General features: G+C 31.9%; 2 protein-coding genes across 2 annotated transcripts; both read right to left on the minus strand.

Moving 5' to 3' along the window:
• Positions 1-1,998: 1,998 nt before the first annotated feature.
• LOC132279885 (berberine bridge enzyme-like 23) lies at positions 1,999-3,552 on the minus strand. Its single transcript, XM_059781940.1, has one exon. It carries the CDS (start codon positions 3,550-3,552, stop codon positions 1,999-2,001), a length of 1,554 nt encoding a protein of 517 aa, XP_059637923.1.
• A 4,868-nt stretch (positions 3,553-8,420) lies between these two features.
• LOC132312363 (berberine bridge enzyme-like 8) lies at positions 8,421-10,275 on the minus strand. The gene has a single exon (XM_059810709.1). The coding sequence runs from the start codon at positions 10,231-10,233 to the stop codon at positions 8,620-8,622; it is 1,614 nt and encodes a 537-aa protein (XP_059666692.1). The 5' UTR covers positions 10,234-10,275; the 3' UTR covers positions 8,421-8,619.
• Positions 10,276-15,342: the final 5,067 nt, after the last annotated feature.

Genomic DNA, 15,342 nt, shown 5'->3' on the forward strand with positions numbered 1-15,342 from the left:
ACATATATAAATTTTTCTTATAATCAAGTGGACACTATCAATTCTATAATGAATCGAAACATAATACATTGAATTCACTAATTGTATAAAACATAAATATTTCAGAAACGTCAGGAACTTATGTCACTTTAATCTAAATAGGAATTTGCTATGTTAGGGCATATAAATCCCAATAGTTACTACTAGAGTCCAAGAGTTAGATGGACTACAATTGGCAAGGATTTAGTCGACTACTACTTCTAATAACTTTTTCATTCCGTGACTGGGAAGCCAAGAGGACTAGTTCCCTAGGTGGACATTGTAAAAGGAATATCCATGACCCCCTATGAAAGGAGGGGTCAGACAACCTACTAAGGTAGACCATAAATTTCATATTTAATCAATTTTTGGATATTCAATCATCAAGCTGTTGACCGGCCGGTGCCGATCACTATTTCTCTTGTCTTGCAGGAAACGCTCCTTACTCCAAACCGTACAGATTTTTGCATCTAACAAGGCTATTGTCAAATTGAGCTTCTTGTACAATTTGGCAATAGCCTTATCTCAACCTACAAAAACTATTGTCAAATTGTTTCAAATATCATTGTGGTTGATACCTTGCCTTGGAAACTGGAGGAGAACAATGCCCTCTACCAGAAGCCCTTGAATTTAAAAATAATCCATCAATGAGAGAATTCTAATTGGGGGTTGATGTTGCTTCTACACAAAATAAAAATATTTAATTAATTTTTTTTAAAAAATTAAGTCTTAAAATAATAATACTGTAGGTGCCAAAAAACACCAGGACACTTACATGAATAATTATAAAAATCGAAGCGATAGAACTATGAATGAATTGAAACAAGCTCGGCAAAAGAAGTATGAGCAGATAAAAATTGATGTTTTTCTCTTCTCATTGATCGCTTATTTATATATTCATACAGAGCCTTTCTTGGGGCAGTTTATAACGGTTTTAAATGTGGGTAATCATGGTCCCTAATTTTCTGCGATCCCTTATTCATGACAGACGTTACGGGATGTTTGAATGTGCTTGGACTGGGCCACGTTCTTCTATTTGGGTTGGCTTGAAGATTTGGTGTCTTCTTTCATGGGCTCTTAACTGCATTGGGTTTCTGGACTAGTCATTCCAATGATGGGCCTTTCTTATCTTGTGGACGCGTGATGTGCTGTGATAGGTAGGAGAATTTCCCTTCACAAATATTTAATTAATTATATTTTTATATCTCTTTGCATGTTTGTTATGATTGGTGTTTCTTCCTGGCATTATCCTAGATAAGTAACATGTTAGTTTGCTTCATTAGTGAAATTGGAGATCTTTGGTCACATTAATAAGCAATCTTAGTCTGTCCTCTCACACACAATACTTTCATTTTGATTCTAATTTTATTATTTATTGTCTTTCTACACATCTATCTCAACATCCCATACTATGATCACACTCATTTTGTAAACATAATAGCTCTTGCCTAGCTAGGCAAGAAACATAATATATTACAAAAGTTACCATATGGTTCTTCTCAACCTCCAACCTTTTGTCTTATGGAGCGATTGGTTATTTTTGGGCATACATGTGATTGCATATTACATTAGAATACTTTGAAATATTCGGCTTGATAAAATAAGTATGTGGTTTGATGAGCATAATAAAGTACGGCCGGTTTCTCAATCATATCTTCTATATTTATTTTGTTTTGAATAGTATATTGTAAGCAAAAATGCTTGAAAAATAATATACAAGAAAAAAAAAAAAAATTAATTTTTTTTATCTAGTTATTTATTTTTCAAACTTGCAACAATTTTTTATGAAACATGTACTGTTTTTGCTTTCAGAAATCTTACAACAAATATACATATAGTATCAAACATTATTCTTAATGATAGTGGACACACTTCAAAATGTTTTGGGTCAAAACAAAGGCAGAAAGCTAATTCGGTTGCCAAATAGACTATGATCATTTTTCTGGTAAGAATTCTCTCTGAGTATTGGCCTATTCTTGATTAAGGAAGAATTGGAATACTCTGTTCATTTCTGAAGAAGTTGGTTGGATCAGTGTTTGTCTTCACTCGAATCAATCTCTCAAAGTTACCCTTGAAGTACTTTATACCCCAAACCTTTGCTTCTGCATAGCTTGCGTTACCCTCCTGGTTGATCCCCAAATCCAAATCTTTATAATTGATATAAGCAGCTCTAGGAGAGTTGGAAACAAATGGCTTCATGTACTCGTAGATGTTTCTGATCCAGTCTACATGTTTCTTAGTTGCTGTGTCGTCGTCCACGACCCATTTCACCATGTGTTGTATGTTGTACAGATTGCCTTTTCTATGTGGAAAGGGGAGCTCGGATTCTGAAATATCATTCATCCTTCCGCCAAAAGGATCCATTATCATGAATGGTAATTCTTCTTCCAAGAACCTTTCCCATATCCCTTCCAGTCCACTTTCTGGTATTGGTTCCTTCACAAAATCAGATTTTGCCTTGAAAAAGCTTTGGTACTGGTCAGTTCTGCTTAGCAGAACATCCAGGGAATTGCTTTTAGGGTACCCTGCAGAAACGAGAACAGATTGAATCCAAGTCATTTCGGCGCAGTCTTGTGCCCTCAAACCCAACTCGGGGAAGCTCTTGTTCATCAATGGTATTAGCTCCTCTATTCTCCCAAGAAACAGCGATTGGAATTGAGCTTTGACTTTGTTTTCTCCGTCACTTTGGATCAAAATTCTGACGAAGAGATCTTCAGGAAATTTATCCGCAACATATTGCCACCTGTGGACAATCTTGATGGCACCTTGGTCCAGCTTCTTATCGAGAGTGAAAGCTGTCACTGTAGGTGGGACTTGAACCAGTTTGATTCTCCATGAAACTATGACTCCAAAGCTTGCTCCTCCACCTCCTCTGATGGCCCAAAACAAATCTTCACCCATTGTTTCTCTGTTGAGAATTCTTCCATTGGCATCAATCAAATTGGCATCTATAACATGATCGGCTGCAAGGCCGTACTTTCTCACCAGAGTCCCAAATCCACCTCCACTGAAGTGCCCTCCAACCCCTACGCTAGGGCATAGCCCTGCTGGGAACCCGTGGACCGAACTTTTCTGTGCAATGCTATAGAAAAGCTCTCCGATTACAGCTCCAGACTGAACCCATGCAGTTTCATCCTCCATGTCAATGCTGATTGACCGAAGGTTGATGAGGTTGATGACAATGAATGGGGTTCTGCTGCGGTATGATAGGCCTTCATAGTCATGTCCCCCACTTAAGACCCTGACCTGCAATCCATGCTTTGTGCTACAAAGAATGGATGCTTGGATTTCAGCTTCGGAGTTGGGGGTGATGAAGAAAAGTGGTTTTCGGACGGTTGAATTCAACCATCTGGGATTTTGTTGAGAAGATTTCATGAGAGATGAATATGAAGGGGAGGTTGGGGGATAGATGTAGTTTAAACTCTCGTCGTCGCCGGTCGACATGCACTGAAGAAAGTTTTCAAGGGCTGCATAACAAGTTGTCCATGAAAGTGAAAACAGGACCAGAGAAAGTAGTACTGCAAGGCAACCCATCTCTCTATCTCTCTCTTGTTGTAAGGGTAGAGGTTAAGTTTTGTTACTTTGCTTGCTTGGTTTTATAGCTACAAAATGCTGTATGTCACCAATTGATAGTTCCAATGTGTTGATAGCTCAAATCAAACAATACTTTGTTGTTGTTGTGCATTTTATATTTAGTAACCTTTGTCATGCTAAAAAATAAAAAATAAAAATAAAAAATAAAAAAAGCCTATCCATTAACTCCTTTCCTTATATGGAATGGAGATAACAATGGATGGATGGGATATTCTTAGAGAAGACGTATTTCTTTCTTTTTATTTGGTTGAATAGAAAAGAAAATAATAAGCTCATAAGAAAAAGTTTTAATTATTTTTTCTGTTATATCCAATAATATTTATAATATTGTCATTTATAAAAAATAATATTGTAACTTAAAACTTGTAGAATTTAGAATAATATTTAATTTAAAACTTCGATAATAAATTATTTGTCTTCGTTCATTTCTTCCGCGCATTTTTAGACAGATAAAAAATTGTAATGGAGAAAGGATGAGTCATCCTTCCTATTTTATTTTCTTTCCTTGTTATTTTCTCTGCACACATCTTTCTTCTTTCTTACCGAACATTTATGAAGATTAATGAATTATGGTAAATATGAATTAAGATTATGTATTGTGATTTAGAAGTCACTGGTAGTCTGGTTCCAAATGGCAAATCATCTCTTCCTAGTTTTAGATTATTGTTTCAAATTAATGGAGTGTAACTCCACCTTTATAAATGAAGGTTTAATGAAGACTTAATGAAATCTTAAATCTGTGCTAATTAATTTAGTTTATTATTATTATTATTATTTGGTAAGTAAGTATATTTATTAATATGTTATTTATGAATTTACTTTAAAGTTTATTAAATGTTTAGTAAAATATCATAAATATGTCTTTTATATATTAGTATAAATAGATATCTTACAAAAGTCTACCAGACTTAAATTTGAGTGTGAGTATTATACTTTGATTTAATTGGATAGTAAATTAATACATAGCTTTATAACGAGAATTGCAACTTTCTTCATACTCAGTATATGAACTTAGTTGAATTTCAAAGATAGTATTAGACGGTCATATATAAGTCACATATAGGCAGCTGTAGAAGTGAGAACGTTGTCAAGATATTTAGTGGTTATATTATCCTTCCAGGTCCAATTGAACTAACTTCGTGATAAGGATGGGTTTAAAACCTATGCTAATTTATTTAGTTTATTATTATTATTATTATAATTTTTGGTAAGTAAGTATGTTTATTAATCAGTTATTTATTAATTTAGTTTAAAGTTTATTAAATGTTTAGTTAAATATGTCTTCTATATATTAGTATAAACAGATACCTTACATAAGTCTAGAAGACACACGTTCAAAACAAGTGTTTAGGGAGAAAAAGAGTTTTGCAAGAACTTTGAGAAAAATATTTTTTAATTATTGAATTTGATTGTGAGAATTATACTTTGATTTGATCCAACGCAAATAAATACATAGTTTTTTTTTTTTTTTTTTTTTTAATTAAAAAAATTGTAACTTTTTTGAACGTACAAATTCAATATATGAACTTAGTAGAATTTGAGATTAGCATGTAATAAAGATTTTAATTATTTTTAAGAAGTGAGTAGATTTTACATTCTCATGTAAGTTAAATATAGGCAATGTGTGTTGTAACGACCATATATATATATAAGTTAGATATAGGAAGCTGTAGAAGTGAGAACGTTGAAGCTATTTAGTGGTGGCTGCCAAGGAAAAAATTGAATAGAAAAAAGAAGCTAATTAGTGATTATTATCATTCTAGATGATGGCTCCAATTGGACTAATTTTGTGATAAGAATGACGAGTTGTGCAATGTGGTTCTAATCTAGGGACAATATGATATGTGTGGGGAAAATAAGAAAAAAAAAAAATAATATCATTGTTTGAGTAGATGGATCATAAAAATTAATGTTGATAGCGAAAGATTAATTATTTAAAAATTTCTAGATAAAATTATATAAATTAATCACAAGAAAACAACGAACCCTGAAACTCAAACATGGCAGCGCCCACCATTATTAAAAATAAAGCCAGTGTACCCACTCTAATTAACTAGTAAATTATTGTTATTATTTTTATTTTTATTAGATTAGAAATTCTTTTTTTTAAAAAAAATATCTAATATTCACATGTACGACTTAAACTCCCACCCTCTCTCTATTAGATAAAGAGAAATTATACCTTTGGATTCGAATCACTTTGATAAACTAACTCTTAAATTCAAATGCGTAAGACCATGCTTCGTGCATTACCAAGGGTATACACTAATTCTTATACTCCGACCTTTTTGTTTCATATAGCGACTGGTTCTTTCGGCGCATATGTGAATGTGATTGCATATTACTTGCATTAGATTCTTTTTTTTTTTTTTGGCAAAATTACATTAAAATATACGTTGGAATATGTGGCTTTGATTTGGCCTTCTGATAAAGTACTGATTGGTTGAGTTAACAGAATGAAATACATAATCTCAAATTTAATTTTGTTATTTAATAATAATATTATTTAATACTAGATGAGTTGTGATCATGATCCATTTCACGCTTTCAATATTATTTTTATAATTTTTAAATAATAATTATAATTTTCAATTCAGTATTAATTAAATAGTAATGTCAAATTTGACATTTCAAAATTCATTTATGTCACTAGTTTGAAATAACTTGATAAATTTTATTAGTCTAAGAAACTTTTTAATTTTACAAGAGCTTTTATTTTATGCACGATTTTACAAGTTAGGCCTTTCTATATCAATATGAGGGCCATTCTTCTGGTACACAAAGTGTTTCTCTATGTGTGTTGCGTTTTTATTGATAGAATACTTTGTTCAATTCTAAAGAAGTTGGTTGGATCACTGTTTCTCTCTCACTCGAATCAATCTCTCAAAGTTACCCCTTTTACCCCAAACGAACCATTGTTTGTGTAGCTATTGTTACAACGGCTCTCTCTTTGAATTGTAAGGGTTGGGTTAGCTTCCTTGTGGGCTTGGGCTACTACTATGTGGAGTCTTAAAGGTTTGTTGAATTTTAAATGCTGTAGGCTAGTCTTGGGCTAGCCCACAATTTCCTTCCATTTATGGGCCTGTACATGTGTTTATATATTTTTATATACATGACATTGACATTTAAATAAAAAAACGAAAGAGGACTGTCAAATTTTTAATTTTTTTTTTGGAATTTCAGATGGAGATCGAAAATTCAGTTGTTCCCAATTAGTAGTTATTTTAATTTAGTCATTAGGATCTTATCCATATTTTTGCGTAATTTTTAAAAATAATGCCAATTTGTGCTGTCAATTTTTACTATTTTTGAAACTTTAGTTGGAGGTCGAAAATAACTCAACATTTTCCTAATTAGTAGTTATTTTAATTTTTTTTTTCAAAAGAAATGTTAAAAATTAGATTAGTAAATTACTAGACGTAGAGGGTCAATATTTGACAATTCAGATTGCACGGGAGCCACTAATTCACCAGGCTATTGAGAAATCTAAAAAGATTAAAATCTTATTCCTATTTTGGAGTAATTTTAAAAAATAATGCCAAATTCGGCCTCATTTTTTTTTTTTTTTTTTTAAATAGTAGTTGTGGTATTAATTAACTATTAAACAAATTACTCTCCACCTCCTATTTAGAGACCAGAAATCATCACCATTCAAGTCAATGTTCTGGTGGTAATTCATCAACTTATCATTATTCATAAAAAAAAATAAAAATAAAAATAAAAATCAGATCAAGTTTGGTCGCTTAAAATTCTCATCCCACGAATACCATAGGATGAGAGGTTTAATTTATATGTCAAAGATTTAGCGATTAATTAATCACAGCAACCAAAGTTTTCCTAGTCAACTAAACCAGGTTTATGAGACTAAAACGGCTTTGGTCATTAAACACATGCGATGTGAGTAAATGGTTTATTCCCACCGTATTCATCGTAGTTTGTCATTCGGAGTCTAGCTGGATCTTAGTATTTTTGAGCTCAAAGTTAACGTCAAATAAAAAAATGATTCATAGATTTCAACTTTGGTTAGAATATAAAATATTTCTTAAAATGAAACTTAAAGTAAATAAAATCAAGCCTAAATGAAACTAAAAGTAAATAAAATCAAGTCTAAGAGTATCTCCAATAAAAAAATTTTGAATTATTTATTTTTAACTCCCTATTGTTATTTTATACTTTTTGTGTAAAAATATATTCCCAATAACAAATTTAACAACCAACCAGTGCTATGCTCGGATCTCACATAAATTTTACAAACGTACTCAATGTAGGGTTGATTAGTTAACAAACTATTGGAGATAAAAAAAAAAAATTACAAATCTTACGTAATAGTGTATATTTTATACAAAAATAAAATGAACATGATAATACTCCTCCATCCTGTTGTTAATTTTGGATTTAGAAGTTTTACGAGGACATGCAATAAATGCATTGCGCTTTTTTAAAAATTTTAATTTGTTCTATTGAATTTAAATATGTATATAACCAAGTTCAAAAAAATTTCAAATTTTAAAGAATGATAATATAAAGATAACATTATTTTGTTTTGACTTTTTAAATGAGACAATTAATTTCGGACATTCTAAGTAGAAAAAAATGCATTACTTATATACAAAGGAAATATGAATTAACATATACTAAATAGTAATAGCATTATATCCATTGATCTATAGTCATCAAAAATTGACTGAAAATGAAAAGTCCAAACAAATACAAACCCTGCTTAATTTTTTACCGACAGAGGTAGGTCAAAACCGAATTTTAAAAATACTTGATGGATATGTAACAAGACCAAAAGATGAAGACGGAACTAATAAGAAGAGAAAAAAAATAAACATTATTCAATTTCAGATTTCGTATACATAACAAAGCTTTGTTTTGAAATACAATAAAAAAGCATCAACTTATTTTTCTAAAAAGCAATACCTTTCAAAAAAAAAGAAAAAAGAGAGAAGATGAAAAGAACAATCAAGGACACAAATAAAATAAGCTATATATATATATATGTAGTTACTTCCTCCTAGAAGGAAGAACTGGGATACTTTGTTCATTTCTGAAGAAATTACCAGGATCAACCTTAGTCTTCACTTTCACCAACCTGTTGTAATTACCCAAGAAATATTTAACCCCATAAACAGCTCCTTCCAAGAAACTGTTAGGACCATTGTGATTGATACCAATATCAAGATCCCTATAATTAAGAAATGCTTGCCTTGGAAACTTGGACACAAAAGGTGTCATGTAACCATGAAGCTTTCTTGTGAGGTTTACGTAGTGATTGGCTATCTCCACTCCATCTTCATTCCAATTCGTAGCATACTGTATTTTTGCTATGTTCCCTGCTCGATGTGGGAATGGTTTTTCAGACGCCGGAATCTCACTCATCCTTCCTCCATACGGATTGAACGTCAAAACCGGCCTCTCCAATTCGATCATCTTCTGAAATATGAATTCCAACCCATCTTTTGGAATTGGTTGCTGCAAATAATCAGACTTTCTCTTCAGATGCGTGAGTACTTGAGGAGTTCTACTGAGCAGTATATCAACCGGTGTTCCGCTGGCGAAGCCTGTCCAGTACAGCACCGACTCCGCCCAACTCATTTCGATGCAGTCTGTTTGGTTCAACCCCAATTCAGGGAAGCTCTGGTTCATGAGAGAGAGCAGTGTTTTGGAGTCTCCAAGAAACAAGGAGAGGAATGAAGCCCTTATCGTCTTCTCTCCGGTTTTCGTAGTGCTGTTCACAACATCAATGATCATTCTAATGAAGATGCGGTTGTCCAATTTGTCTGCAACTTGTTGCCACCTGTAGACTACATCTGTTGCATGTTGTTCATAAGTCCTCTCCACTGTGAACACAGTTACTATACTTGGGACAACCACTAGCTTGATTTTGTATGCTAGAACAACCCCGAAACTTACTCCACCACCACCTGTGATGGCCCAAAACAAGTCTTCTCCCATTGCTGCTCGGTCTAGAACTCGTCCATTGACATCGATTATCTGAGCATCGACAATGTTATCGACAGTGAGGCCATATTTCCTCATCATATTACCATAGCCACCTCCACTCAGATGGCCTCCAACACCGACTGTGGGACACACCCCAGCAGGGAAGCCATGGGTATTGCTTTTATTAGCAATACCATAATAAACTTCCCCTAGAGTTGCACCAGATTGAACCCAAGCAGTCTCATCGCTTATATTGACATTAACAGATCGGAGATTGAACATGTCAAGGATGAAGAAGGGGCTGTCAGACCAGTACGACACGCCCTCGTAGTCATGGCCTCCGCTTCGGACTTTCATCTGCAGGCCATGGGTTTTGGCGCACACAATGGCTGCTTGGATGTGAGACACATCCAAGGCTGTGAGAATGAGCAATGGTTTAGGGGTTGTGGTCTCATTGAATCTGAGGTTTCGTATGTAAGATTGTAAAACAGATGAGAATGAGGAGTTGTTTGGTGTGTAGAGTACTGCAGAGATAGGGTTGGAGGGTTGAGATTGGTCGTAAAGGCATTGGAGGAAGGCCTCATGAACTGAATCATTAGAAGAAGTTGCACATGGAATAGATAGTAGGAGGAATATTGAAAGCAATGAAGCTATTGCTAAGATTGAAGTTCTCATTTTGGTGTCTGATTAGGGTTGATGTGATTTTGTTTTTTTGATCCATGGGGAAGCAGAATTTATAAGGACATGTTAGGGCATATAATAGAAATAATTTTTTTAAAAAAAATTAAATGGATAGGAAGATTGTGTACAAAATCTCCACATCATCTGGCCTTTGAAAATTCAAAGTAAACTGAAGAAGCGTGGCAAAATTAGCAGTTGACATTCCGGTTGGTAATAATAGTTAGTTATTTATAAGATGGTCCACCTTTAATTTAATTTAATTTTTTTTTTATTTTTGGTCACAAAGTACTACTTCAATTATTTTCTTTGTTATTATCTATTATAATTGCTGTTGTTATTGATGAAATTCTTAAATAATTGGTTAATGATGATATTACATAATGTCAAATAGGATGCATTAGTTGTTGATGCAAAGCTGGCCTCAGGTTAGGAAAAAATTGACTTGTGCAAAGATAATGTCAAAAGTAAAGACAATCACAAGCCAACCCCATCTCCAGCTGGACAACCACCGCCAAACCCAAACATAAAAAGAAACCCACCAACCCAAGCCATATATCATCAACAACAAAATAAACAACTTACAACCTAAAAACCAATTTTATAGATATGATTAATGTTACATTGGTTGCCGAGAAATCCTTAAAAAAATATAACAACCTAAATTTGTTAGCCCTGTCTTTTTTATATTTAGATGCATTCATCAAACAAGCTTATTTCAATTATTAATTAATTAAGTCTATGACAAAACATACAACATAGATATACATTTTGGCCAATCAGTGTGCTAACCATCTTCCAAATGACAACTTTTGACCTTTTTTAGAGAGTCACGTAAATCTATTGGATTGATTAGGCTATTCATTCGAAGCGGCTAATCGAATGAGTCGAAATGATATAATTGGACTGACTACTACTACTATTATTATTTTTTAATGATAAGATGATAGAATTATATATACATTAATTTAGTAATAGCAAATGCTTTAAAAATCCGTTTCCTTGCTAATTGTTGCAAGTCTGTTAGGGACTGCCATGCGGCGAGCACCACTCCTATTCAGTGTGGTCGTCACAGCGAGCCCCTGCTTGCCAGAATGTAATCATACCGACGCTTTCAAATTATGCACGTGTTACAAGATGACATCATTATATGAGTCATTAGCTTAATGGTATAATCTCTCCTCTTTCAAAAGGCTGTAAGATTTTAAGTCCCATAACGGGTAATTGTATTAGTACTAGTAATTAGCTAACCCAAAATGAAAACTTCATATATGTACGTCCTTGTAAACTCATTTTCATGCAGTAGTATCTTGCAGTGACAATCTGAAAAGCAGGCTGTAAAGCTACATAATCAGCTTTGTACAGTAAAAAATCCAATTTTTTTTGAAATGACAATCCAATGAATAATGGTAAAATTGATATGTTAAACCTCCTCACCAAAAAAAAAGATCGATGTTAAACTGTCATGGGCTGAAATGCCAGGTACTGGATATATTCTTTACCAGACAAAGCACAAAATGGACCACCACCATATACAATCAAGAGTATATAATCCAGTATTGATAAAGGTGTGTTTGGTTCAATTCTTTCTGTTTTTACATATATGAAAGATTTTTATTTTTATTTTTTATATTAAAACTATGTGTGTTTGTTTTTTTTTTTTTAAACTTTCTTTTCAAGAGTAAAGTTAATATTCAAACAAATGCTAATGGAATTAATTTTTGAACTTAAAAATAAATTTTCCATTCTTAGAGAACCAAAAACTCTAGCTTCTATGAAGATGATAAAAAATGAATATATCTAATTTTTATGCTATTAAATTTTATGACAGAAGTAAAATTATACGCTAATGATTTGACTAAATCAAAGATGTACCTGTATCATAGTTTAATGTTGACGTGTAGAGACGAGGATCAGAAGATCATTTTAGACCAATTAATTATTGTTTTAAAAAACAATCTGTTCTTGAAGGGAGGTCAAAAGAATTAATAGGGTTTGCCGGCCAGCTTGACTTGGTGACCTTAATGAGGATTGTGTTTATCAATTCTTATCACAATTTTTAAGAAGATTGAAAATTTGGAACAAAAGTCTTGAAAAAAAAAAACCTGGTCCACAATTTGGTGCTAATTAAATCACTAGCTTGCATTATCAAGCAAGAAAGATTAATCATATCGTTTTTGCTACAAACACATTTACACAAAATAGTCCAGCCATAGTCTAGAAATTCTCATTTTATGTACGTCTGCGTGTAAGTGTGTGTATATATCTATACACATCAAATATAATATTTTGATATATAATACATCAAATCTTTTAGTTGATCTACCAAGTTGATTTAGTTTTCGCTATTAATGTATCTATCCGTTTATTCTGGATTATGAACAACACACACATATAGATTGTTGGAATCAAAACGGAAGTAGCTTATTTAATTAATTTAAATACAATGCAGACAGCAAAGAAGGTTGATCTTTAATGTCATGATAAATTAATTCCAAGTGATTTTTTTTTTCTAATTTAACAGTATTCATTTTTGTAGTAAATATGATAAAAAATAAATCAATCTTCAATTTTTCTCATTTAGGGCCTTTTGTATAGACAGTTTTCCTAATTTATTAATTTAATTTACTTTTACATCATATGTTTAATTACCTTCAAAAATTCATTCTAGTCATGCATATATACGTCTCATGTAAAACATTTATATATATATATATATTCTATGCTAAATCCGTATTTAAATGGTTTAGGTATGTTTTGACGTTTCAAACACGCAGTGGCAAGAAAGAAACCATTTGGAAGATTTGATGGGTACGTAACACTGTTCTCTCCCATGTGATGTGGCAATCTCATCATCCCTGTCTAATTTCTCTTCTGTTTTCTTTTGTATTGCAGCCTTTCTTCAACATAGCTTCTGCCAAATGGAATTCAAACGACTGTTTATAGCTCTCTCTCTCTCTCTCTCTCTCTCTCACACACACACACACACACACACACACACAAATATTAATATCATCATCTCATGATCATGAGATCCATCTGTATAGAAAGAGAGATTATTTAATTGTAGACCAAAAAAAAAAATCAGAGAATGTGAAATGAATTTTCAATTTCTGTAAATGGAAGAAAATGTCTAACAGTAGTCATTTGATATACATATAGATATACATACTACTAGCTAAGTCAAGTCAAGGCTTTAATTGATGAATTTTTTTATGTTTTATTTTTATGCCATGTTGTATCAGCATTTTGTTGAAAGGAATTTGTTTAGTTGACTAATTGAAGCACATATCTAGATATTGATAATACTCTAATTTATAATATAAGATGGTCAAATCTAGATATTGATAATACTCTAATTTATAATATAAGATGGTCCAAAGGCAGTGCCTAGCTAAATGATAAACCTACAATACAGTATTGATTAATTTCCACACATTAAACATTTTTGACATTAATATTTACCTGAAGTTCGTAGCTACTAATTACTTCAATCTGAAATTATTGTACACAATCGTTTATAAAAAATAAAAATATAGTTACACCAAAATCATCTAAAAGGACTTATATATAGAGTTCATGTCAACAACGTACATTATAATTGAATAATAGTTAATCCTTTAAAAACGATTCACTCCAATGCATTTCAGTACAGAAACAAATTAATGATTCTTATTTTAATTACGTACTACTATTCATTTTATACTGGTCCACTTCAATACATTCAATAGATATATTAAATCTAGCTCTCATCTCAATTATATGTTCTCGAAAGTTACAACATTGAATATTATTGTTGGTTAGTCAGTTTATTTGTAAGATTTGAATAATATTATTATGTTTTTTATTATATAGTTAATCCTTTAAAAACGATTCACTCCAATGCATTTCAGTACAGAAACAAATTAATGATTCTTATTTTAATTACGTACTACTATTCATTTTATACTGGTCCACTTCAATACATTCAATAGATATATTAAATCTAGCTCTCATCTCAATTATATGTTCTCGAAAGTTACAACATTGAATATTATTGTTGGTTAGTCAGTTTATTTTAAGATTTGAATAATATTATTATGTTTTTTATTATATATATAATTATGAGTGTGTATCTGCGTGAGGCTGGTTTATGAAACTTGTTAAAAAGTGATGGTTTTGTTTGACCCAATATTGAGGCCGGTAAACTTGCAAAACTCAACTATGACGTACCTATATCCAGAAGGGACGACCTTCATTCATTTCAACAAAAAGCGCTAACGCAATTGTCCAACAACAGTCGCCCTAATAATTAGTTAAAAACTAATTCAAATACCCAGAGACTCTTGTGCTTAATTTTCATTCAATCACATCAATTATTGTTTTTTTTTTTTTTAAAAATTAAAATAATAATGGGTTGAAAATCAATCACAAGTAATGATTATCCAGAAGATTAATTCTCATTTGCCAGTCTGTGTCCATCATTTAGTTTCAATTTGGACCACTTCATGAAAATGTGTTTGTCTCGGAAATTTTACTATGTATTCAATATTTTTTTCATACTTCAAAACACATTTTGAACAAGTTTTAAATATTACAATACGACTTCTAACAATTATAATATAGTATAATGATTAAAGAAAGTTCAAAATTTATTAAGTACTAACTAGAAATACTTGATTGAGTTGCTCTCCGTATTTGAAAGCCCGTATTCAAGTCTTGCATCATTTCCCTCTCTCTTCACTCTAACAATTAATTACTAAACACTAATATTTTTGCCATGAAAAAACATAAAAATAAAAATGAAAATTGACTACAAGAATAAAACTCATCAATGTACTTAAAGAGGACACCCTTAATAACATTACTCTTTTATATATCATGTTTGCTCGAATAATATCATCCATTAACCTTATTTGCAATTTGTTCTACTAGAACTAATGATGTTACATACCAAAAAAAAATTAATGTGTTTCATCATCTATTTCCAATAGGAATTAGGATGCCTTTTTTGGTGTAGCACTTGGAAGCTTCAAAGGTTATTTTTCTATTAATAATAGAGGTTGCAACTTATGCGACAACAGTACAAATAATTAATGACTTTTTTTTCGTGTGAATTTTATAAAA

The sequence above is a fragment of the Cornus florida genome, unplaced genomic scaffold, assembly GCF_030987335.1.
Source record: "Cornus florida cultivar Cherokee Brave unplaced genomic scaffold, ASM3098733v1 CherokeeBrave_3.0.0_Hap2_Chr01, whole genome shotgun sequence".
Taxonomy (NCBI): Eukaryota; Viridiplantae; Streptophyta; class Magnoliopsida; order Cornales; family Cornaceae; genus Cornus; species Cornus florida.

Bases quoted from the DNA above. Each gene is read 5' to 3' on its own strand.
- LOC132279885 (XM_059781940.1), bottom strand. From the start codon at position 3,552: ATGGGTTGCCTTGCAGTACTACTTTCTCTGGTCCTGTTTTCACTTTCA.
- LOC132312363 (XM_059810709.1), bottom strand. From the start codon at position 10,233: ATGAGAACTTCAATCTTAGCAATAGCTTCATTGCTTTCAATATTCCTC.